The 22,447-nt window shown below is 46.3% G+C and overlaps 1 protein-coding gene across 5 annotated transcripts in view; it reads right to left on the reverse strand.

The window, feature by feature from the left end:
* Ttc7b (tetratricopeptide repeat domain 7B) overlaps positions 1-22,447 on the reverse strand; it is a 214,079-nt gene that overhangs the window by 35,623 nt on the left and 156,009 nt on the right. For 3 of the 5 annotated variants that reach the window (XM_036205759.1, XM_036205758.1, XM_036205762.1), the window contains 3 exons: positions 20,794-20,910; positions 12,088-12,185; positions 5,300-5,350 (listed from right to left, as the gene is read on the reverse strand). In XM_036205759.1, the coding sequence (XP_036061652.1) occupies positions 5,300-5,350; positions 12,088-12,185; positions 20,794-20,910 (266 nt within the window). The remainder of the gene's footprint in view (positions 1-5,299; positions 5,351-12,087; positions 12,186-20,793; positions 20,911-22,447) is intronic. The other 2 variants (XM_036205761.1, XM_036205760.1) reach the window with 1 other exon arrangement.

The raw sequence follows: 22,447 nt of genomic DNA on the forward strand, positions 1-22,447 counted from the left end.
CAGGGCTATGAGTTTAAGTCTAGCCTGGGCCAGACAGTAAGACTGCCTCAAGAAACAAAAACAAAACAAAAAGGAGGTATTACAGCCACAGCTGGCCACCATCGTTTAACTGTTTCAACAAGGTGGAGAGATGGATTCTTCTAAGTATGCTCAGATTTTTGTTGGGGGTTTGGTGGACAGAATCCAAAATCTATGGAAGGAAACCCATTCTATGTCCCATGGATAAGCCCTAGGCAGACAGACAGGCTTTGGAGGGCTCCGGAGAGGACAGCAGCCCCAGGAGGGCCCTCAGGGTTCTCCAGAGAAAGCTGCTGCCCAAGAATGAGGGAACTGATGGGAACCTCCTACTGTCTCTGCAGTAAGAGATGTCTTGAGTCCTCAGAGCTTCTGCACAAGTGCCATTATCACTGTGCAGACAACAGGCTTCAAAATAGAGGAACTGGCTGGACTTCCTTACTTGACTGTGTGGTTCTAAAAGACAGCAAAATGTCTTCTGTTCTGGCTTTTTCAAAGTCATTACACAATGCCCAGCCCATCCTAGGTACTGGGTAGGTGTTTGTAGAATAAATAAGAGTAGTGTGGACAGACATATCTTTTTATGACATTCAGATGAGATTGTGTATGTTCAGAGTGGTATGGCCACAGACTCTGTGACACTGAGAAGATACACATGGGTGTGCTCCGTTCTTCCTAATGGATGGAAGGCTCTAACCTTCATTGCTTCCAAGGGCTTTTTCAGTGTATCTGTCACACTTCTAGAAATCTCAGGCACAGAATTAAAGACTGATGTCATTTAGTGACTCTCTTCCTCTATTGCCATTAAACTATTGAAGAGAGGGGATGGAGAGGGTGATCAGGAATCCCTCGCTGTTCTCAGTCAATTCCTTGTTACATGTATCACACGGGCAGAAAGCCTTGCAGTGATGAAATCGAGATATTAGAGAATTCAGAGGCTTTTTATAGCAGACAACAAACTATAGTGGCCAAAGTACACAGTACTTAGCATCTACTGTTCTTTGCAATGACGTAATAAGTACGTCTTCCACTGGGCTAGAATTTGGAGGAACAGCTAACAGCACAGCAAAACGGCAGTCATGTTACTGTCGAGTAGAACTGAAATGGTGAGCGGGAGTATGTATGTGGTTGTGACTTATGTGGGCACACAGTCAGAAATGCTGGTGCTCAGCCATCTGTTTTAAGGAGCTCTTCTTTTCTCACCAAAGCAAATGCACATTGTGTGTGACCCAGGGGAAAAATGGAGCCTGAGTCTTGAGTCTTGGAAAAGGAATCCGAAGGAAGACTAAAGGACATATTTCCAACTTGAAACCCAAGACTCTGGAGAGATGTTTCCACATTATCAGGTTCAACAGATGAGCCAGGCAACATGCCCAGGCTGCTCCGCATCTCTTATTTATCACACTAACTTGAGCAGTACGTATCACTGCTGTGACCCAGGGAGCACACAGTGCTGTGTGCTGCAGCTGCCATGCCCTGCAAGGAGATAAAGCTTCCCTTCCCTTAGGACACAGCGGCTGGGAAAAGCCACTGAAGGCTCAGCTCAACTGGAGCTGATGCAGGCAGGCAAGACTATGCCCTCAAAGCCGGCCCAAGGTTTGTGAGCTAACTGCTCAAATGGTCCAAAGGGTAAGATGCCTTGAAACTGGGCAACCCGAATTTTCTTGGCCCATGTATTTTGTTATCCTCCTGCCCTGAAAAGACTGTCTGGGACACCTGATAAAAAGGCTAAGTGCCACCTGAAGAACTGTCCTGGTTCCTAACCCAGGGCTTCTTCTAGGTCAGCTGGTCCACCTTGGGAAGGAGGCGGCCAGGAACAAGGGTGAAAAGACCTTTCTCCATGGTGCAGAACCAAGACCTCAGACATACCCAGCCTCTGAACTCCTCCTGAGTGTTCCTATCACATGGAGAGCTGCTCAGAAACCCTGCCATTGGGAGGACACTGGCAATGGCTGGCTTCAACTGCTTTTCAGCCGAAGCCTTGGCCAAGCTCCTTTGCACATATGGAAAGAGATGCCTGTGTTGATTTCACACAGATCTGAGCTCTTCTTAGCCACCAGGGTTCATCATTCAAAGGGAACCTAGAGGCAACAACGTTGTTAGGTAAAATTACTTAGGTGTGGTCACCCTGCACTTTCCCAATTAGGGGCCCCAAATGAAGGGCACACATTTCTCTTCTGGCCCCCCTTTTTGACTGTCTGGTAGGACTAGAAAAGCTGCTGTAGTTACAAGAACCCTGTAATTCCTTTCTCTTCCTGTGTCTTCTCAGCACGGAGAAGATGAAATCCTCGTCTACCTGGTGACCTGGTGCTTATCCCAGAGCTAAGAGCAATTGACAGTTGTCGTGTTAGAAACATCCTTTACCAAGAGAGACAGCAACAGACATACAGGACACACATTGCCAGGATTTGGGTAGCTCTCTGTGCCTGGCCCTGGAGGATTACCTGGGTTGTTTCATCTGAACGTGGGAGAGGGATGGAGCATGTGGCTGCCACACCCCACTCATCACTCACATTCTTTCTGCCCCTTGTTCCTGCAGCCCAAAACTGCCTCCCACATCTTTTCTGGAAAGAAACCAAGCCCCTCTGGCATCTGGTGTGTAGCAATCACTGGCTGCTGGAGCTCAGATCTCATTTGCCTCTGTATCTAACGATTCAGTGTTATCTGTCAATAGACTTTATTCGTTGTCCATCACCTAGAAGCTGTGCCCCTAAAACAATCAGAGAAAGGAGGGAAAGCAGTCGTTTGCTTTGGTTTTCCCTGAAGACCCCGAGTTCTCAATGGCAATCTGAATGACTAAGCATTCTGCCAGTCGGCCTGCTTAGAGAATTCTCATTTTAACAGGGAAGCCTGCCTCTTAAGGCAGGGCCTGGAAATGTGTTTGCCCAACTCTGCAGCCAGCTGCCAGTGGTGGCCTGCTTGGCTCCACACCTGCCTCCTCTGATGTTCTGATGAGATTAGCAACAGCTCCCAATTTTTGGAGGAGGAAGAGATGAGAGAGGTCACTTCTAGTTCAGCCGCCAAATCAGGCATATTATCTGTACATTTGCTTGACAGTCACAGTTTGGGTTCTCTCCCCATAGTACTCGGGGGTTACCATTGGCCTGTCTGCCCTTTCTGAGTGGCTCTCCCACTGTGTTATCATACTTCCTTCTCTGTGGGCATCACCATCTCCCGTCTCTGCGGCATGTCTATCAGTGTGAGAGCAAGGCCAGGCGACAGCGGCTTAGTGGATGGCTGCTGCCTCCCACTGGGTTCCCCTAATAAACTTCGGCCACTGTTCTCAATAGAACTTCCATTTTATCCTGGTGAAGAACAGACTAGGATGACCACACCCACAGCTCCAAGATGACTCAGCTTTCCAGCCATTTAACAGTCTCAGTCAACACAGACAAAATGTCTTCGCCCGAGAAGGAGAAGCTCTTTCTGGGGGAGAGCTTTGGAACAGGAGCCCATGAGGCAGGGAGAGACAGGGCTATGTCATCTCCAGGGGGCATGCGAGGCTGAAGCAGAGGTGCCAAGGCTGGTGGGCCAAGTAGTCACACAGAAGCATGAGGGGAAGCCATTCACAAGCATGCAGGGGTGCCAGCTGTCAGGGTGTGCCACATGGTGGCTCTGGTTGGAGACAGTACCTTCTGGAGGACTACAGTGGGCAGATGTTTTCTTGGAGGCTTACCCACCCTGAGGCACACTCACTCGGCCTGGGGAGGCTATCCGAGCCTGGCATGGATACTCATTACTGGAGCACCATGGGGAACACCTGCCAGGCCTGGTGTTGTCCTGTCTGGACATCCACTTCTATACTGACTTACAATCGCTTACAATCCCATTCAGCCTTGTTTAGAGAACCAAATAAGGAAAATTATGTTAAATTAATATTGACTAAACATAAATAGCAAAGAAAGGTTATATTTGAAAGATTTTATCTATCAGATAAACTTCTCAAAAATAGTGGGGGGATATCACTAATGTTCTCATACATTTTTTTTTTTCAGAAAAATCTACTTTATTAATGAGAAACAGAAGTTAAAATATGCCATTTGGCTATACACTACCAGACTGTGATATTCATTAACGTCTGAGTGTGTAAAATTATCACTGGTCATGATGGAAAGTAAAAAGCCATTTCTATCTGTACTCTCCTCCCATCTGATTTTAGACTCTGCTCTCTCATTATTCTGTTTATTCTCCTCTCCAGGGGACTGACTCCCCAACAGAGCAGCAGCCTTCACAATCAGTCATCAGAAAGTTGGAGCCAAGAGCCCCAGTCAGCCTTGTTTATTTTATTTCATGGAGAGGGGAATGAAACTCCATCCACCTTTTCCTCCCCAAGAGCAACTGCTGGAGCCCCTGAGTATGGAGGGAGCCCTGGCCCACCCAGTCTCTTCCAGACGTTCTATCTGGAGAGTCCCTCGGCTTCCAGGGTGACATCTCTAGGCACGTGGATGGGCCTTAGGCTCAGGATCAGTCACTGCCAGATCCCACAGGTGTGTGTAATTATAGCACTACTTTACATTTTTACAGATGAGGAGGAATCTTCCTCTGCAGCATTGGCTCTTCTCAGGGACCTAGACATACCTTATGAAGAGTATTAAAGTCTTTTGTATAAGTGCAACAAGTCTCTGCTGGAGGTCTAAGTCTAGTTTTTGGAAAATCAGATTTAAACTTTCTCAGAGAAGCCTGGTGTTAAAGGGATGGGATAGTAAATCTTTTTATGGTGAGCTCATTACATTAAAATGTACAAAAACCAAAATGTACCTGTTTCCTATTATGGATTGCTTTGTGTGTGTGTGTGTGTGTGTGTGTGTGTGTGTGTGTGTGTGTGTGTGTAATAGATGGTGGCCACGTTACTATGACTACTGAGGCCAGAAGAGGGCATCAGAGCCTTTGGAGCTGGTGTTACAGGCCACTGTGAGCCACCTGATTTGCTACTGAGTGCTCTGGGAGAGCAGGAAGTGCTCTTAACTGCTGAGCCATCTCTCCAGATCCAGGTGGAGGGCTGGGAGTCACAGGGGCACTTCTCATCTACCCTGTGCTCTTCCTGCCTGCCTTCCCCTGTAGTCCTCACAGCAGCACTGCCTCGGGCGGCAGCGGTGGCTCTGTTTATGCCCTGGAGTCTCAGGGACTGTGCCCCAGGTGGCAGAGCGGGCAAGCAGGGAGCAGTGAGATGATCACACACCATCCCAACATTCGAAACCCTCCAAACCCACAGTACACATTCGACAGTGGGGGAGATGTGACTCTGGAGACCCTCCCAGGGTTAACAGACCGGAAGGCTACTTACTAACTGAAAAGAGGGAGGGGAAGCCATGAAAGTGTGCTTCTGGAGAGTTGCCTTGGGACAACAGATCAAACCAAAATTAAAACCAAGAAACGAAACAGTTGAAAACTCAAAATTAAAGCTAAGAAAGAAAAGAAGGTTCTAATAACCTTCCAACTCTTAAGTCTGGCTGGCTGGAATCAGACTTTATTTTTCCACTAACAATGACTTTTGTTTTAAAGTAAAGAAAGGCCGATCAGACATCCCCCTCCACACTGACATGTTCACCAGGCACATGGAAACTGACCAGTTCATGTCATGTGTTTTGTTTCCAAAGCAGGAAATTCCAAAAGGAAGGGGCAAACAATGAAACCAGCAGGTTTTGATCACCCCACACATTAACTCCAACCCTCTGTCCATCAAAGTGCAGGGCTGGGCTAGTGTTCATTGCTAGGAAAGTTGATTGGAATTCTTTACAATTAGATAGATCAAGAAACTATTTGTCAGCGGTTTTATTTCTTATACTAACAAGTTGCATCTGCAAGGAAGAAAGATCCTGGTTACTAGCCAGGCTCTCCCTGAGGATGGGACAACGGCTCATAGCTTCACTTAGAATAACCACAGAATACTGGTTGTGACATGTCACATTTAGCAGGAAGCCCAGTGGGTGCTCAATGCTCCAACAATTTACTAATTAGTTTGATGTGAAGGGTCACTGGAAGAGCTAGAACTTCAGAAGAAATTCAGGGCTCCCAGGATGATAAACACTGGCAGGGTGCAGAAGTTAGTGGGTTTGTTGGGCAAACAGTGGGCAGTGGAAACATATAACATTATTCTAGAACCACAGGATCTCATTTAAGACAACAAACTCAACAAAAGCCAATGTAAGAGAAAAAACATTTTCCCCCCTTGAAAAATCAAAGTTGGCAATTGCCCCTAGGCACTGTATTAAGGGAAAATGCCTCTCTGAGGTAGATAAAAAGATAACATACACAGTTTATAAATATCACCTTTATCTTTCACAGAACTGGGGTTGCCATGAAAGCAAAGCTGGGAATAGCAAAGCTGGGAATATGTCGTATGCAGATGAGTGAGGTCAGGAGTCACTGTTGGTGTGAACGTGACTTTGGATGACCCTTTGTTCCTGTCCTGTACAGAGAGGCTTATGGAACAGCGCCCGCCAGTAAGGCACACCAGACCAAGTGGCTCTTCCTGGCAGCAGCTCTGTTACGGGCTTTTGTTCAGCATGTAACAGCGTTTGGAGCAAAGATGAGCCTTATAAATCATAGACACAGATTAAATCTGCCGGCACTGCTGGCAGGAAAGCGAACGTTAAACAAATGAGCGGAGGAAAGCAAAGACAGGCTCTCCCGGTGAGCACCGTGTTTAGGTCCCTTTTAAGGACTTCACCAACCAGGGTGTTTCATTTTAATATGAGGGTTTTTTTTTAACTGACAAGTCCTGGAACTTCCTAAAGTAGAACTTCAAAATTTCTGTATTACATAAAAGCAAGATTAGGCAAAGATGCTGTTCAGTCACTACACACTTTCATGACAGAGACCCTATATCTTCCTTCTTTACTAGTGAAGACCGAATTCCAACACCATGTCTCAAATGTGCTCTGTGACCTGCTGACACTGGCCTCAGAGGGAAGGTTCCAGGAGCAGAGCTCTAAGCGCTTTCTCTTCGATGTTGACAGGCAGGCAAATGTCATCTCTAGATTATGGCTTTCACTGTTGTATGCAGTTGGAATTAATTAACTTCCAAACTGAAATGCAGACTTTTTAGGATGAAATTATTGGCAAAATATTATAGCTTGCCTTTTCTTTTGTGTGTGTGCCTAAACACGCGTGAGGGTACACATGTGCATGTGTTTGTCTGGGGCAGAGATAATCTCAGGTGAGGTGTCTATCTTGGTTTTCTTTTGAGACAGGATCTCACTAAGTAGCCCTGGCTCCCCCAGAACTTGCTTTGTAACCAGGTTGGCTTCAAGCTCTGCCTCTAGACCTGCCTGCCTCTGCCTCCCAAGGAGGCGTGCATCACATCCTTTGTGCCACCATGTCAGGTGCCTACCTTGATTTTTTAAGACAGGGTTTTGCACTGGATTGGAACTCATCCAACACTGAGCCTCAGCAACCGGCCTGTCTGGGATCACAGATGCTCTGTGCTGTGCCCTGCCTTCAGGTGGGTGCTGGGAACCAAACTTAGGTCTTCTTGCTTCTGTCTCAAGCACAGTGTCAACAGAGCCATCTCCTCAGCCCTTGACTTTGCTTCCCTACTTTTATGCCTGCTCCAGGAAAGCACTGAAGGACTCAGGAACTAGAAGGGACACTGAAAAGCGTCACTTGTTTGGCTCGGGACCCCATCTCCTTCACTTTTCAGCGGAGGTTGGAATGTGGTCACTGTCTGCAGCCTTGGCTTTCCTTCTGTCCCCAACAGCTTTGGATTTTCAAATAAGCAAGATCTTTCCCTGACACATTTGATGGGGTTTCCTAGCCAGCTTATCAGTTGGAAGATTATCAGTAAACAACACACCAAGCAAATGAAGGGCATCTAAGAAGAAAGGAAAAAAACCATGTTTACAGAGTGAAGGTTCCCGGTGGGGACCTGGGTCACTGAATGAGTGAGCAGCAGGGGGCCACACAAAGATGTCAGGTTTGGGATGAGAATGAAGAGGAGACACAAACAGGTGGAGAGGAGATTCGGTTCTTGACAGAGAAGAGGAGGAGGAGTCTGACACTAAAAAGTGAAAGAGAAAAAAAATGAAAGCAAAAAACCCAACAACCTTTAGAAACACAAACAAAAAATAAACTAGCTTTTAATATACTCACATAAGCTGCAAAGAAAAGGAGGTCACATGATACAGTCACCCCTCTATTTGAACAGGATACAAGTGCTTTTCCAAGAAAACAAATCTGTTTTCCACTGGCTATTTAATTATTCTGCAACACCACAGAGTAAAAATAACTCTGATTTACCTGGGCACAGATTCAGCAGTGATCCATGGAAAACATCCATCTTTAACCTACAGGATGCAGGGCCTTCTGCACGAACCCCCTCCCTTCTTGACCTTCCACAGATTGTTTTTTCTAAGAAGCACTTATATAATGTTCACTTGAAAACTCAAGTTTCCCACTGTGCAGTGGGCTTAGTGCAATGACATGTCATGGTGCCAGTTTTGTGACAATGGAAAGTAAGCTTTTTGGGTGGTCTCTTGCTGTGTGCAATGGTTGGCCCTCTGGAAAGGAAGCTTGTACTACAGCCCTCAGGCCTGACAGCAGGGGAGGGGATTAGGGGTGATGCAAAGACCACCACAACCGCAACCAGAAACCACCACAGCCGCAACCAGAAACCAAACCTTCCTCAACAAAATGCATCAGACTTTTTAACCTATTTCAAGATAGGTTAAAAGCTATTTTGCTTTGGATGTCTAGTAATATTGACTAATGATTAAAGATAAGCCCCCTTGCCCTACATCCTATTTCAAAGACAAAAGGAAGAAAAAATAGTTCCCCCTTTTATTTGAGGATTTTTTCCAAAGAAAAGACAATGACTGAGAGCTTCGACACTGTCACTCCACTGGCTGGGGCCTACCAATGGGAGCAGCGAAGCCAGGGGACAACAGGAGGGTTCCATGCTCTCTAACGGGTTTTCACAGTACCTGTCTGCTTAATAAAACTCAGTTCCGCTCCGCTAGCTGTGGTGGATGTGGCTGGGCCAGAGCTTATGTATGCAAATAGCCCTCATATTCTTCCAGAGATCAGCACGTGGACAATTTCAGAGGTGGAAAACTTGATTTCTGTTAATCAACAACTTCTGAAATCAAGAACACTGAGTCTACACTGTGTTATGTCCAGGAATAATCAGGATTTATGGTTTATATTTCTAAAAGTTCTTATCATTCATATATATTTACATAAATGCACATATGTATAACTTAGTGATAGGAATTTATTATCTTAGTATCTCTAATCTGGTACCTTTAAATTCTAGAGGAAAAACAAAATGTAGACCGAGACAACCTACAGCTTCTCAAGGGAGTCTGTGTGTGGTGAGGGCTTCTGCCCTGTGCCCCAGAGTGGCAGGATCAAGACAATGGAAAGCTGCTATTCCTTTAGCCCATGGCCTCTCTCTGATGTCAACATTGTGTGACTTTGCTTATGTCAGATGCCCTGCGATTTAGGAAAATAGGCATCGGGCATGGCATGGACTGAAAACACACTGCCACCTGTCAGCTTGGTTCTCCTAGACAGAACCTGATTTCAGGCCACTCCGGTTGGACTAAAGCTGCACTAACCTTCCATTTTCCTTCTCTCTGTAGCCCATCTTTACTGAATAAGCAATGCTGCAGTGGATGTTAAAATTAGCTAGCCTCCACCGAGCACCACATGAGCCAAGGGAGAAAAATGCCGGAGATAGCGCTGGCTGGGTGAGAATCCAGAGTGTAACACATGGGGTCATGGAGCCCTTCAGAGTTCTGAAACAGGATGAGGACGCTGTCTAGGGATGTGCTGGCAGGTGAGGACTGCAGAGAGCACACAGCAGTGACTGCCCCTGTGAGGGACAGGAAATAATGCATGTGCTTGTTGGGAAGGTAAACAGATGGCTACTAGAGATGCTGCTTTCAGGAAGACAGTGATGGTGATGGAGGTGAGCAGATCCATGGCACACCTGGACTTAGCTTTGCAATTTGAATTGCAAGTTCTGTTTAATGAAATAAAAATGAGAGGACAGATAAAGTCTACGGGTAGCTGAGGTAGAAAGACCATCCACAAGGGTGTGTGACTAAGGTAATCATGCTGCCAGACACCTCAGAAGGAACCAAACTAAAGAATACAGAGGCCTAGTTTCCCCTCCAAGGTGAAGCTCCCCAATTCTTCCAGCTTACACTATCAGTTCAGAGTGTTTTATGCTCTGATTCCTGGTCTACAGGTTAAATGATGCCGTGTAAACAGCGCTGATCCACAGCAGGTCAGACAAAGGGGGTCTTGGAGGGTTCATTTACATAATGCGACAAGATAGTTACTGGCCGGCTTATGGGACAGGGTGGTCTCCACTGCTGTTTGGTAGGGACACGGGAACCAGAAGCCCAAACTCCAGATATGACACTTGGACTTCCTTGGAATAAGGGACCTTTCCAAGCACTCAGCCACACAAGTGGCAGGCACTAAGGTAGAGAAGGGAGAAGAGATAGTGGGCCATTAGCCTGGCTAGGGTCTAGAGTCCACTTGGACAGCACGGCACTGGAGGCTTCTCCTGTAGAAGGCACTCCTGAGAGTCCCAGGGAAGATGCTCCCAGGGGCAGTGGGCAGCAAGGAGAAGGGCCTTACTCATTTTCTGTAGCTCTCCGTTACTGACAATAGCATGCAAGTCTTGGAACCTGAAGAGAAATTAAGATCCAAGCCAGCTAAGAGGGAAGAGCTTAGATTTAGTGGGGCTGTTCTCATGGGACACTGAAGAAGAGGCTGAGGGCAGGGCAGCCTCAGCGGCCAGAGCACCTCTTGGTGGAATCGGCTTGAATTAGGCAGTGGCCATGGTTAGTGCCCCTGGCTTTCCCCTCTCCTTGTCCCAGTGTCACCTCATTTTGACTGGAGCTGACAGCCTGACCTTTCCTTTCTACAAGGGCCTTAAAAGCCCCTTGGGATGAGCGTATGTATCCAAAGCATGGTGTTGCCCTGGAGTCTGTGCCCGCCCCCAAATGCTGACCAACGTGACCAATGGGTGGGCTACTCCAGGAGTGGCCTGTGGTTACACCAGTGTGCCTGTAAACAGTATTTTCTGGCCAGGTAAACTCTATTAAGCCACAGTTTGTGTCATTTCTTATGTCCAACAATCAATAAAACAGGGCCAGGGGCCTTGGATGGAACTTCGTAGGCTGAGTTTGAATCTGGAGCCTTGGCAGAAATGAGTCAGTAAAAGCACCACCAGGCTCCCAGATCCATTCCTACCACCCATCTAGGATTGGAATTTCCAGAGGATGTCAGGAGTTGGGATGTGGGACAGACAGGGAAGAGACCCATAGGCCCCTATGAAGTTACCTCATAAAAGATGAAGTAAGCCGCATAGTGACTAGGGCTAACAGTGTCCCTTGTTGGGTGTTGAGAGAAGTGGCAGAAGCTGGTTCTAATGATGTTCTAGAACTACTTCTAAGGCTTGAAAGGGAGTGAATTTCATTATGTTTTGTGGGTCTGTGGAGTTCCCAGATTGTCAGTGATGACCCAGCATTGCTGCTGGAACTGCCAATTTGGAGCTATGAAAATTAGGGAGGTGCGCTTAGCTCCCTGCAGCCAGGGAGCTGTGGGCACATGAACATGGAACACACTACCCCCAGAGGTCTTTATTAGCCAATGAGAAACATTTGCTCAGAGGTAGTAAGTGCCATGGGCCACCACGTGGGGACAGTAGAATTAGCAGCTCCGAAGGCCCTGCCACCATACAGGTGCTCCTGCTGGAAGCATGTGTGTTTATGTACGCATTCGGCTGGAAGTCAGAATGGCTGATTTCAACAAGGGCAGAAGCCTACAGCAGACAGAGCACAGAGGAAACCGCCTAGTTGTAGTTTCAAAGGTGCAGTTCCCTGAGTGAGGGCAAACAGACTAGGAGTTGATCTAGGCTAGTATTCCTTTCTTCACTGTAAACCAACACTGGAAAAGGAGATTGAAGAAGTGCAGAGTAAAGTGTGCAGAGTCCAGCTATTGGCCTGAGACCTCTTCCCACATTCTCCCACAGCCCTTCTTACCCCTACCCACCCTGGGCCGACAGCATTCGGTCCCCCTTCTGCTCTTTGAGCCCCTCTGGCCTCTGAGTCTCACCTGTCTCAGGATCACTGAAGTCTGGCAATGTGATTGTATTAAGCTGTCGTCTGTCCGCGATGGTTCTATCTAAGAGGCTGCTCCCACGTCCAGAGTCACTGCAAGACACACTGTGAATGTCAGTCACCCAAAAGACGAAGATCAAAGTGGCCCAGAAAGCTGAAGCACAGGGACATCTACGTGTGTCTGGACGCTCCTCATAGCCTCCCACACTCACAGGTACCTGCAGCCTTGGCTTCAGTGATGCATATCACAAACACAGCTTCAGTGATGCCCACAGAGCTGGGCCGCTTTTATTCTTTTCTCATTATAAGATGAGAGAAGACCGGTGAGGTGGCTCAGCAGGTAAGGCTCAGCTGCCTATGCCTCACAACCTGAGTTTGATGGAGGGGAGAACCAATTCCCCAAAATTGCCTTCTGACCACCACAGGTGAGCTGTGGCATATGTACACCTGTTCACACGCACATCTTTTACACAAACAAAGAAGGTGAGAAAGAGAGAAAGAAAGATGGAGGAAGGAAGCCAGGTGGGAAAGGAGGGAGGGAAAGGAGGAGAGGGGAGAGGTAGGGAGGGGAGGCATTCTTCCAGTTAGTTCCTTGACAGAGAACGGCCGGCATTCTGTGCCATGAAACTTTGGAATGAATTTATCCAGCTCCTAATGCACTACCCTCCAAGATGTCTTTGCCAACCACACCAGGGCTTTGAACTCTATGGCTTGAGAGCAATTACCCAGAACATTTCCAAAATTCTACAGTGCCAAGGCCCCAACCAGACCAAGCATATTAAAATTTCTAGGACAATTACAATTTCTCAAAATTCCTATAGTTCCTAGGGCGGCTGCTGGATTTGAGGCTTTCCAGAGAGACCATCATGAACTTGAGGAAATTCCGTACATGGCTAGTATTCCCACTTAACACACAGGAAAAGGTGGTGTGAAGTGCTTCTGTGATCCAGTCACAGCAGAGCTGTGGCCCCCTGGCTTTCCTGAGCTTAGAAGGCTGGCCAGAGGGGACTTGAGGACAATACAGCAGGGTTTTGGTGCCTGGCTCCAGACAGCCGCTCCCACCAGCTTTCGGCACTGCCCATCTTTCTGACGCCCATTTCTCCAGCTTGGCCTACAAAACAGGCTTGGCATCACTCACTAGCAGCATCACGTGGATGCCACTGCAGGCTGACCAGGGATGAAACAGTTAAAGAGCCTTGGCCCATACAGAATCTAAGACACAATCTACGAAGTAGGTAGAAATTATTATTATTATTATTTTCCTATCATGATAATGTCTGCAGCACTAGGAGTGATTTTTTTCCCTGTTAAGACATTTGAAATCTACAATAAAGGAACACAATTTCCTTCCTGTGCACAGCTGCTGCCGCCGCCCAACAGCAGCAGACAAGATTTGCTATGAACCTTAACACAGTTTACAGGCTACAATTTCCCCGTCCAGAGATGGAGTTAGAGAAACAGGAAGCCGAGGAAACCTCGCTCACTGCAGACTGTCAGCCTGCACTTACTACATCATCCATACAGGCTTACTGGAAGCTGCACTATTAATTTCCACACTCGGAAACAAACACTCTCCCTCAGCAGAAGACAATGCAAAAGCCTGAGCAAACAATCATGCAAAATGGACTGAGTGTTTCTAATACTGGTCTGTTCACATAGTGTTTTTAATATAAGCAATCACAAAGGGTTAATTATCTGAAAACTGCAACGGCTCCTCATCCAGGAAGTTATCAGAAGGCTTTCTCTGGACACATAGTAGATTCTGGAACACATGAGGTACTGACAGTGCAAAGGACGGACCTGCCCTGGCATCCAGTGACCACGCTGCGAGGTGCTGCAGCCATAATACTCAGCAAGCTCCAGAGCGTGAGTGTGGCTGCCATGTGTGATGCTTTGGAAGGATCTCAAAGCTGGGGTCAGGGCTTTTATCCCATGTCTGTCACTAAGGAGTTATCACAAGGCCATTGTACCTCAGTGATCTCTCCAACCAGATGGAGTAGGGAAAGATTATCTTCCTACACAGAAGTGGGTAGGGGTGGAAAGTGTGTGCAGATGGAACATCTGGAGGGTTATAACTTTTAGGCACAAGCCAATCAGAAACATAGTTCCCTAGAAACATTTGTCTGGGTTACTATGTCTGGTGAGTTCCCACAGACAGCTTACCCTTGGCCTTCTGGTGACTATGGGAGATGTGGGAAGTTAAAGGCTGTAGCTTATAATAAGATCTGATTTTACTCAATTACTGAGCAACCCTCAATGAAACATTACACTATTAAGAATTTATACTGTATTAAGCTGATAATAGAAAAATAAATTAATTAATTTATCTAAAAAATAAAAAAGAAAAATGTGAACTATTAAAAAAAATCAAACAAACATATTTTACTAAAGCAAAAAGGGGAAACTAGGGGCTCATCATTCCTCTCCACATTCTATTCTTTCCCTTGTTTTATACATTTAAAATTTTTTTTTTGGTGGATTCTGCTGGAGTATCTACTACAGATAAGCACCAGAGGGCTCCTGTTGCAAATCACCTTCTGGAGTGATGGAAGGATCTTCCTATTGACACTTGGAGGGGACCTGATCTGGGGTTGGTGTGGGCCTGGGGTTCTGCTTATGTCTTTCCTCAGGACAATGAGGCTCCTCTTTGGATTCCTGAGTGCTGTGTGTGCCCTGTGGCTGCAGCTGAAGCCCAACATGGCAGAGACCTATTGGGCCTTCGTGAAAAACTCTCCCCTTCCGATACCAATGGGGATTGAGAGCCCAATATGACCAGCTTTGGCAAGCATTAACGTAAGCCATGCAGTTGGATTCTCCAGAAGGTAATGTATGGTAACTGCTCTTTCAACTATGTTTGAGAACATGTCACCCAGACACCTAGGAGATTAAGGATAACATTGAAGATCACTGACCTCCATTTATTAACAGTAGCATGCCAGCTAAGCATGTAGGGCCCTGGCCCCCATTTTGGGCAACTGTTGCCTTGCTTGCTGACCTTGACCTCGATATCCTCCCTATGCTAATTCCCTGCGAGATTCCACCCTCCTGAATGCTTAAGGGAAGCTCCTTGTCTGTGTATCCAGCATACTGGGCGTTAACAGCTTAGATGCAAGATTGTCAAACATCGGAATTGAACTTCTGCCCTCAGGAGTTCCCACTGTGCTGTAAGCCTGTATTTAAGACCTCCTCCCTCCTTCAATAATTTGGCCTTCCATTGACTCCTTAAAAACAGCAAACATGCAACTATGCATCATTCAAAATTGAGATGCTTTTACTTCCAAATCAGAAGTTTTCTTTCAAGATACGTTCCTCTCACTGACTTAAAAGTCACTTTCCTTTCTCCCTTTGGGACGACTGTCTACTTGGGCACTTCTCATGAACCACTTATCACCTCACCTCACTTCTCAGCCTGACACTCAGGCTGCCAGGAACATCTCCCAAAAAAGGGAGATGGCAGGAAACAGAAAACCATTCCTGGTTGTATGTGCTAAGAGGGAGTTTCAGGAAAGGAAATCAGAAGGCTCTCCAAGTCTGTGGTGTGTAAGCTGAAAATGTCTATACACATACATGTGCACCTCCAGGGAATTACTATGCCCTGTTAGGACTGAGAATTCAAAGTGTAGTAAACAGTGGTTAAAATTGGAACTGTAAATTTCTCTTAGAAACCCTTTCTGTCCTCCATAGCTGCAAAGAGACTAAATACAAGAGGCTAAACATGAGGTGGTGGTGGTGGTGGTGGTGGTGGTGGAGGTGGTGGAGGTGGAGGTGGTGGACCAGGAGTCAGAACCCTGGAGTTCCTATTTGCAACCTTGCTTCTTTCCAGCTCCTAGAAGGTGTATGACACACAATATATATTGCATCTAAGAGAGGGGCTGCAGACAGAAACCCATAGCAGAGGCTGACAGGAGAGGTTCAGGTTTTGCTTTGGTCCAGTAATTCCTCATCATGCTCCCTTTCCTTCCTTTTAGACTGGAAATGTGTATCTTGTGCCATTATATATGGGAAGTATGTGATCTGCTTTTTGATTTGGATTTTACAGGGGATTATAGTTAAGAGATTTCCTTGAGTCTCAGATCTCCTGAGACTCTGAACTTTGGACTTTTAAATAGTGTTGAGACTGCAATAGACTATGAGACTTTTGAAATTGGGATTTCATGCATTTTTTGCATTATGATATACGCTAAAAGCCTACAGGAGCCAGGGAGTGGAATGTGCTCATTTGAATCAGAATGGCTCCCATAGGCTCGTCAGAGTTCAATGTTTGGTCATCAGGGAGTGGCACTACTTGAGAGGGACAAGAGGTGTGGCCTTGTTGGAGGAAGTGTGTTACTGGGGGTGGAGTAAAAACCCAAGTGAGGTGAAGGAGTTTCTCCCTCTTCCTGTTGTCTGTGGATCAGGATGCAGAACTCTCAGTTACTTCTCTAGCACCATGTCTGCCTGCACACTGCCATGCTTCCCGCCATGATAATGGATTAAACCTCTGAAACTATAAGCAAGCCCCAGTTAAATGCTTTCTTTTTATAAGAGTTGCCGTGTTCATGGTGAATCTTCACAGCAGCAGAACACTGACTAAAACAGGACCCCTGCTTCTCTCTAGCTTCTTAAGTCTGGGTGATAATGATCACACAAGCTCTCAGTGTTTCTGAGCCTCAATTTTTGCAACAGTAAAATGAATTGGATGCAGCATGGCATTTACCCATGTGATTCAGCTTTTCTGAAGACAGAATGAGAGCATGATCTGAAAAATAAAAAAGCCCTACCAAATTGCTGATGATTATTAGTAGGGCTGAAGTAAGGAAAATACACATCTGTGTATGTCAGATTTAAGTTCTATTTGTTGTTAAGTGATTAAAATAGGAGTTAGGAAGAAAATAAGTTTCTTCCAGTCATGAAGATGTCAACCTAAGACTAAGGCAGAGATGGCTCAGGTGGCAGTCATCAGAGGGAAAAGAAGTGATTGACAATGAGAAGGAAGAAGAAGAGGAGAAACTGGTTGTCATCAACAGAGACAGCATGCTGCCTGGAGGGAGCTTTGGTGTCAGACAGCCTCGGTTGGACGGCAGTGCTGCTGTGTGTTTCAGCTGGGGAACTTGGACATGTTCTGCAGTCTCTTTTAGCTTCAACTTTGTCTCCTCTGAAGTAGAAACAGTAGTTACCCGGCAGGCTAATGCAGAGACTGGAGGCTGTGCACAAATGGCCCCTGTGTGGTGCTGGCACAGGGGAGTTCTCAGTGAAAACAACTACTCCCATACCAGGCTGGAATGCTGTGATTCAGATGCTGGGAGCCCGTGGGGACTTTTCTCTGAGGTTCTGGTCAGATTCATGCTGTTTTGAGCGGCTAAGTCATTATAGAGAATTGAGAGGGCTTTATTCTTTACTAAGGGAGAGAAGACAAAACCCGAGACATATCCCTATCCTAAATGCTGGCAAATTTTCAGACCCAGGGAAGGAAAATCCAGCCCCTGAAATGGCAGCACTTCACCAAATGTATGCTGGAGAGAACGTCCACCCACTTTGCCCAAAGCAGGAACTGCATCCTACACCAGCAGGTGGAACTCTATTGGTACACGTTGTCCGAGGCTCAGCTCAGCAGCCGCCTTCTATTATGATTTCCCTCAAGCAAAAATAAAGATGGAAAGAGCTGCTGAGAACACAGTCAGGGGCTAGTCTCAATTTGGCCACTCTCTGTATGGCCCACGTCTTCCTCCACCTCCTCTTAGTGCCCTGAGGGCTTGTGCTGAGCCTCTGCAAGGATATGCAAGGGCCTGGGGAAGACTGGGGAACCCAGACAGGTGGAGCAAAGGAGTCACCACAACTGAGCACGCAAAGACAAGGGCAGGGGAGCCAGGCAGCTGGCAAAGACCCACTTCCTCTGGACAGAAACCAATTGCTTCCTGTAAAAACCTTTCTGCTCAGTTTTCAGCTTACTTATTTTTTAGTAAAGGGTGTTTTTCATGTACTTCTTATCATGATGCTGCCTTGTGCTAAAGTCCATATTACCTAAAGACAGCCTGGAGGCTATTGGTCCTATGCTGCTGTATCTGGGAGCTTTGAAATGTGCAGACTCCATAGAGCTAGCCCTCTTTCTGCATGCTGCACTCCCTAGCCAGGATCACTTGTCACCCCTGCTGCCCAAACATGCCTAAATCTGTGCAATGGTGAGGGCTGCTGAGAAACATTTGTTTATATCCTGAGAAGATGAAGTTGAAACAAACATACAGGGAGCTCTCCAGTAAATGGCTTCTGTGCCTCCCTGCCATGCCCAAGGCTTTGGAAGTGGTCATCTCCACCCCATGCCCAAGGCTTTGGAAGTGGTCATCTCCACCCCATGCCCAAGGCTTTGGAAGGGGCCATCTCCACCCCATGCCCAAGGCTTTGGAAGGGGCCATCTCCACCCTATGTTCAAGGCTTTGGAAGGGGCCATCTTCATCCCCAGGCAGGAATACCCTGCTCTGGCCCTAAAAGGTCTTTCAAGGGAAGAAGAGTATGGACACAGCCAGGCATTTGGTTAGGTATTTTTAAAGGCTTCCAATTCTGTTATTTTTTTCTCTGCACATTCAATATTCTTGGTTGCTAAGTGGGAGGAAATGTGGGGAGGTGGGAGAGGTGTGGAGAACGGAGGGAAATTGGCAAAGAGAAAGCTGACGGTTTATGTTCTCCTTTCTAAAGGAGATGCAGGCAAAAGATGGGCTCCAGCACAGAAACAACCAGCTGCGGCAGGATCTGCTGTAGGTTGGGCTACAGAGCAAAGGCTCTCCAATCCTGATGTCTAGGCTAGCCCAGAACTCATATCTGGTCTGGTCTTGGACTCTCAGCAACCCTTCTAACTTGGCTTCCCAGAGTTGGAATTACAGTGTGAGCCACCACATCCTGTTCAACCAAAGAAACTTCGTTAAAAAAAATCAAAGTTACCATTTCCCACTGCCTAACTCACAGCCCACCCTTCCTGTCTGGAGGTCTCTGCAGACCATGGTGACCAGCCTACTTGTCTGCCTCCTGCCTCCTTAGAGCACACTGTAAGTTATACATACACCTTGCCATGAACTTGAGGAATCTCAGGTGTCTGAGTTGTGGACAGTCACTTGAATCATCGGATAATTCTTTGCTAAATTTCTCTGGCAATGTACCCTAGACTTGGGGCAAATGGGTTATGGGGTATTTGCTGGTGACCTGCTGGGGTTGCCTGGCTGTTCCTCCCCAGATCTGAAGACACAAAGGATAACATCTTTGACTTCCTGTTACTTAAGTACTATACAGCTCTAAGGGGCAGAAGTTAACCTGTAGAAAATCATTACTACAAATTTATCTGTGGGGTATACAATTGATTTCTACCTTGGGGAAAAGACAACCCCACATTATATATTCCATCATCTTATAAAATACTATGTTTGCATCTAGATATAAATTCATTTCAGCATTTCTGACTAGAAACATGTTCAAATTGTCCTTTGAATGGATATTAACTTGACTGGCTCCTTCACAAAGGAATGAAGTTAATAAAATCTTTAATATGTGCTTATTGATATTTGTAAGAATCATAATTTTAACTTCTTCAAAATTGTTTTTAACTGTGTTCACAGCAACTTCCCTTCTTAATAGGATGTGGCTTGCTGTTGACACAGATCCTTTAAATATTATTGCAGGAAACTCATTTGCAATATGTCACTGACCATCTATACATCAATTTCTAGAAAGATGGTTAAGTTTGTCACAGGCTAGAGAGAGAAAGCATTTGTGGATGAATCATTATGGGTTATCCATGGGTCGATATGGGGTGGGAGTGGGGAGGAGTGGGGAACAAAAGAAACCCATGCCTTAGAGGCTTCATCAGCCATGGAGAAGCATGAAGCTCCATGTGGTGGTTTGCTGTGGATATCACTCTGTATAAATAAAGTGCTGTTTGGCCAGTGGCCAGACAGGAAGTACAGGCAGGACAAGAAAGAAGAGAATTCTGGGAGGTGGAAGGCTGGGGCGGGGAGACACCACAGCCACTGCCATGACAAGAAAGAGATAAGGTAATGGTAAGCCACGAGCCACGTGGCAAAGTATAGATTAATAGAAATGGGCTAAATGTAAGAGTAAGAGCTAGACAACGGTAGGCCTGAGCTAATGGCCAAGCAGTTTAAATAATATGAATGTCTATGTGTTTATTTTATAAGTGGGTTGTTGGACTAACAGGGCTTGGCAGGCGCTGGAGAGAAGCTCTCCAACAACAGTGGTTGAAAGAAAATGTTCCCCCCTCCCCCAGGCCCATAGGCAGTAGCACTATTAGGAGGTGTGGCCTTGTTGGAGGAAATGTGTCACTGGGGTGGGCTTTGAGATCTCGGATGCTCAAGCTAGGCCTAGTGGCTCACTCTGTCTTCCTGCTGCCTGCTGCTTCAGATGTAGAACCCTCAGCTCCTTCTCTAGCACCATGTCTGCTTGCATACTGCCATGCTTTCCACCATGACAATAACGGACTAATCCTCTGAACTATAAGCCATCCCCAATTAAATATTTTCCTTTGTAAGAGTTGCGATGGTCATGGCGTCTCTTCAGAGCAATAAAACCCTAAGACTTCATCATTATTATCTACCATTTGTGGAGACCTGGGGTACAGGAGAGTGACAGATTAATGCCAGATAAATGCCCATAGGCGAGGGCTCTGATTTGTAGCTACCCACTCAAACATGGCACAAAACAGGCACCAGTGGCTTCTTACCTGGGATTGGTGAGGTTGTAGCAGGATTTCCATATCTGTAACATGTGCTTACAGGTGAGCAGCGCCTCATCTGGGCCCCGGCAGAGTGACTCCAACTTCACCTTGGAAAACAGTAGTCTAGAGTGAAAGAGAAGGAGAAAGCAGAGCTCAAGCCAGAGGCCTGCCCTGCAAATCAGACGAGAAGTGGGCTCAGCTAGGACAGGGGCAACCGCCCTCAGTTTAATTTTTACTGAAGTAGATTTTTTTCCCCATACAGTATATTCTGATCACAGTTTCCCCTCCTCCCAGATCCTCCCAGATCCTACTCATCCATCCAAATCCATCCCCTTTATTTTTCTCTCTCATTAGAAAACACACAAGCATCTAAAAAAATAATAATAAAATAAAAGCAAACCAGAATAGGACAGAACAAATAAACTGGAAAAAGAAGCAAAGAAAAGTACAAAAAACACATATAGATGCTGTGACACACACAACTACACACACAGAAATTCCATTAAAAACACAAAATTGGAAACAATGTATAAACAAAAGACCAGTAAGGTTAAAAAAAAAAAAAGAAGAAAAGAAAAAGAAAAGAAAGGAAAGAAAGAAGCCCAGACAAAGCATGAGACAAAAGCCTTCTAAAAATACCATTGAGTTCACTTTGTGTTGGCCATCTACTGCTGGGCACCGGGCCTGCCCTTAAGTGTGGCTTGTGTACCCAGTGAGACTCCCTTGGAGAAACTAGTTTTTCCTTTGTGAATGGTTCTCAATTGGACGTAGCTCCTCGGTTAGTACCAGGCTGTGTCCACTGCCCCTCTCAGCCCCAGGACCCCATGTGGTTTAGACCTGTGTCAGCCCTGAACTGCACTCATCTTAGCCTGGACCAGCCATGCACCTGCAGGGGCTAGGAGAAGCAGAGGCTGCAGAGTCAAGGCTTCTGGACCTCGCTGATCAACCTGTGGCCTTGTGCAAGTCTCCCCATGGAGGTAAATGTAAGCACAGCATGACGGACTGTGGTGAGGTTAAAAGCACTGAAGTGGCCAATTTTATTCAGAACACAGAGATTTTATTAAAAACATGCTTTTAAGAACTAAGCCAATTTATTTACGAAACTCCAGAAATTCATTAAGAGTGAACCTTGGTTTATTTATAAGATTACACAGGAGATATGACTCAGGTGGTATAAATATCTGCAGAGAGCCCTCCAGAAGAATGCTCACTCTCTCAGAAGCTTTGAGAGCTTGCAGAGCTGGATGTGGTAACCTATGCATGCAGAAAACTGAGGCAGGGGGATGACTATTAGTTTCTATACACTGAGTTGCAGGCCAGTCTACCTGGTCACATAGGCAAGAGGACCATGGTGCAGGCTCTTCTTGGGACCTGTCTAGCCCAGCTATTTACTGGCTAGACTTCTGGATTTTGAGTCCCTCCACAGTCATTGAAGTATTTCCTTATTCTTGATGTCACCACCCGTGGCATCTAGACCTGAGTGCTAAGCTGAAGAATCTCCCTTCTTTAGGCCTCTGACAGAGTCTGCTCCAAACTGTCCTCCATGTGGACGTCAGAGAACTGACTGCAGCTCCTGTAACCCCTGGCCTCATCACACTACCCTTGAGAAGGTTCTAGCACAGACCAGATTTCCCTGGTCTACTCCTTCAGCTCTCAGAAA

Source organism: Onychomys torridus, chromosome 14 (assembly GCF_903995425.1).
Source record: "Onychomys torridus chromosome 14, mOncTor1.1, whole genome shotgun sequence".
Taxonomy (NCBI): domain Eukaryota; kingdom Metazoa; phylum Chordata; class Mammalia; order Rodentia; family Cricetidae; genus Onychomys; species Onychomys torridus.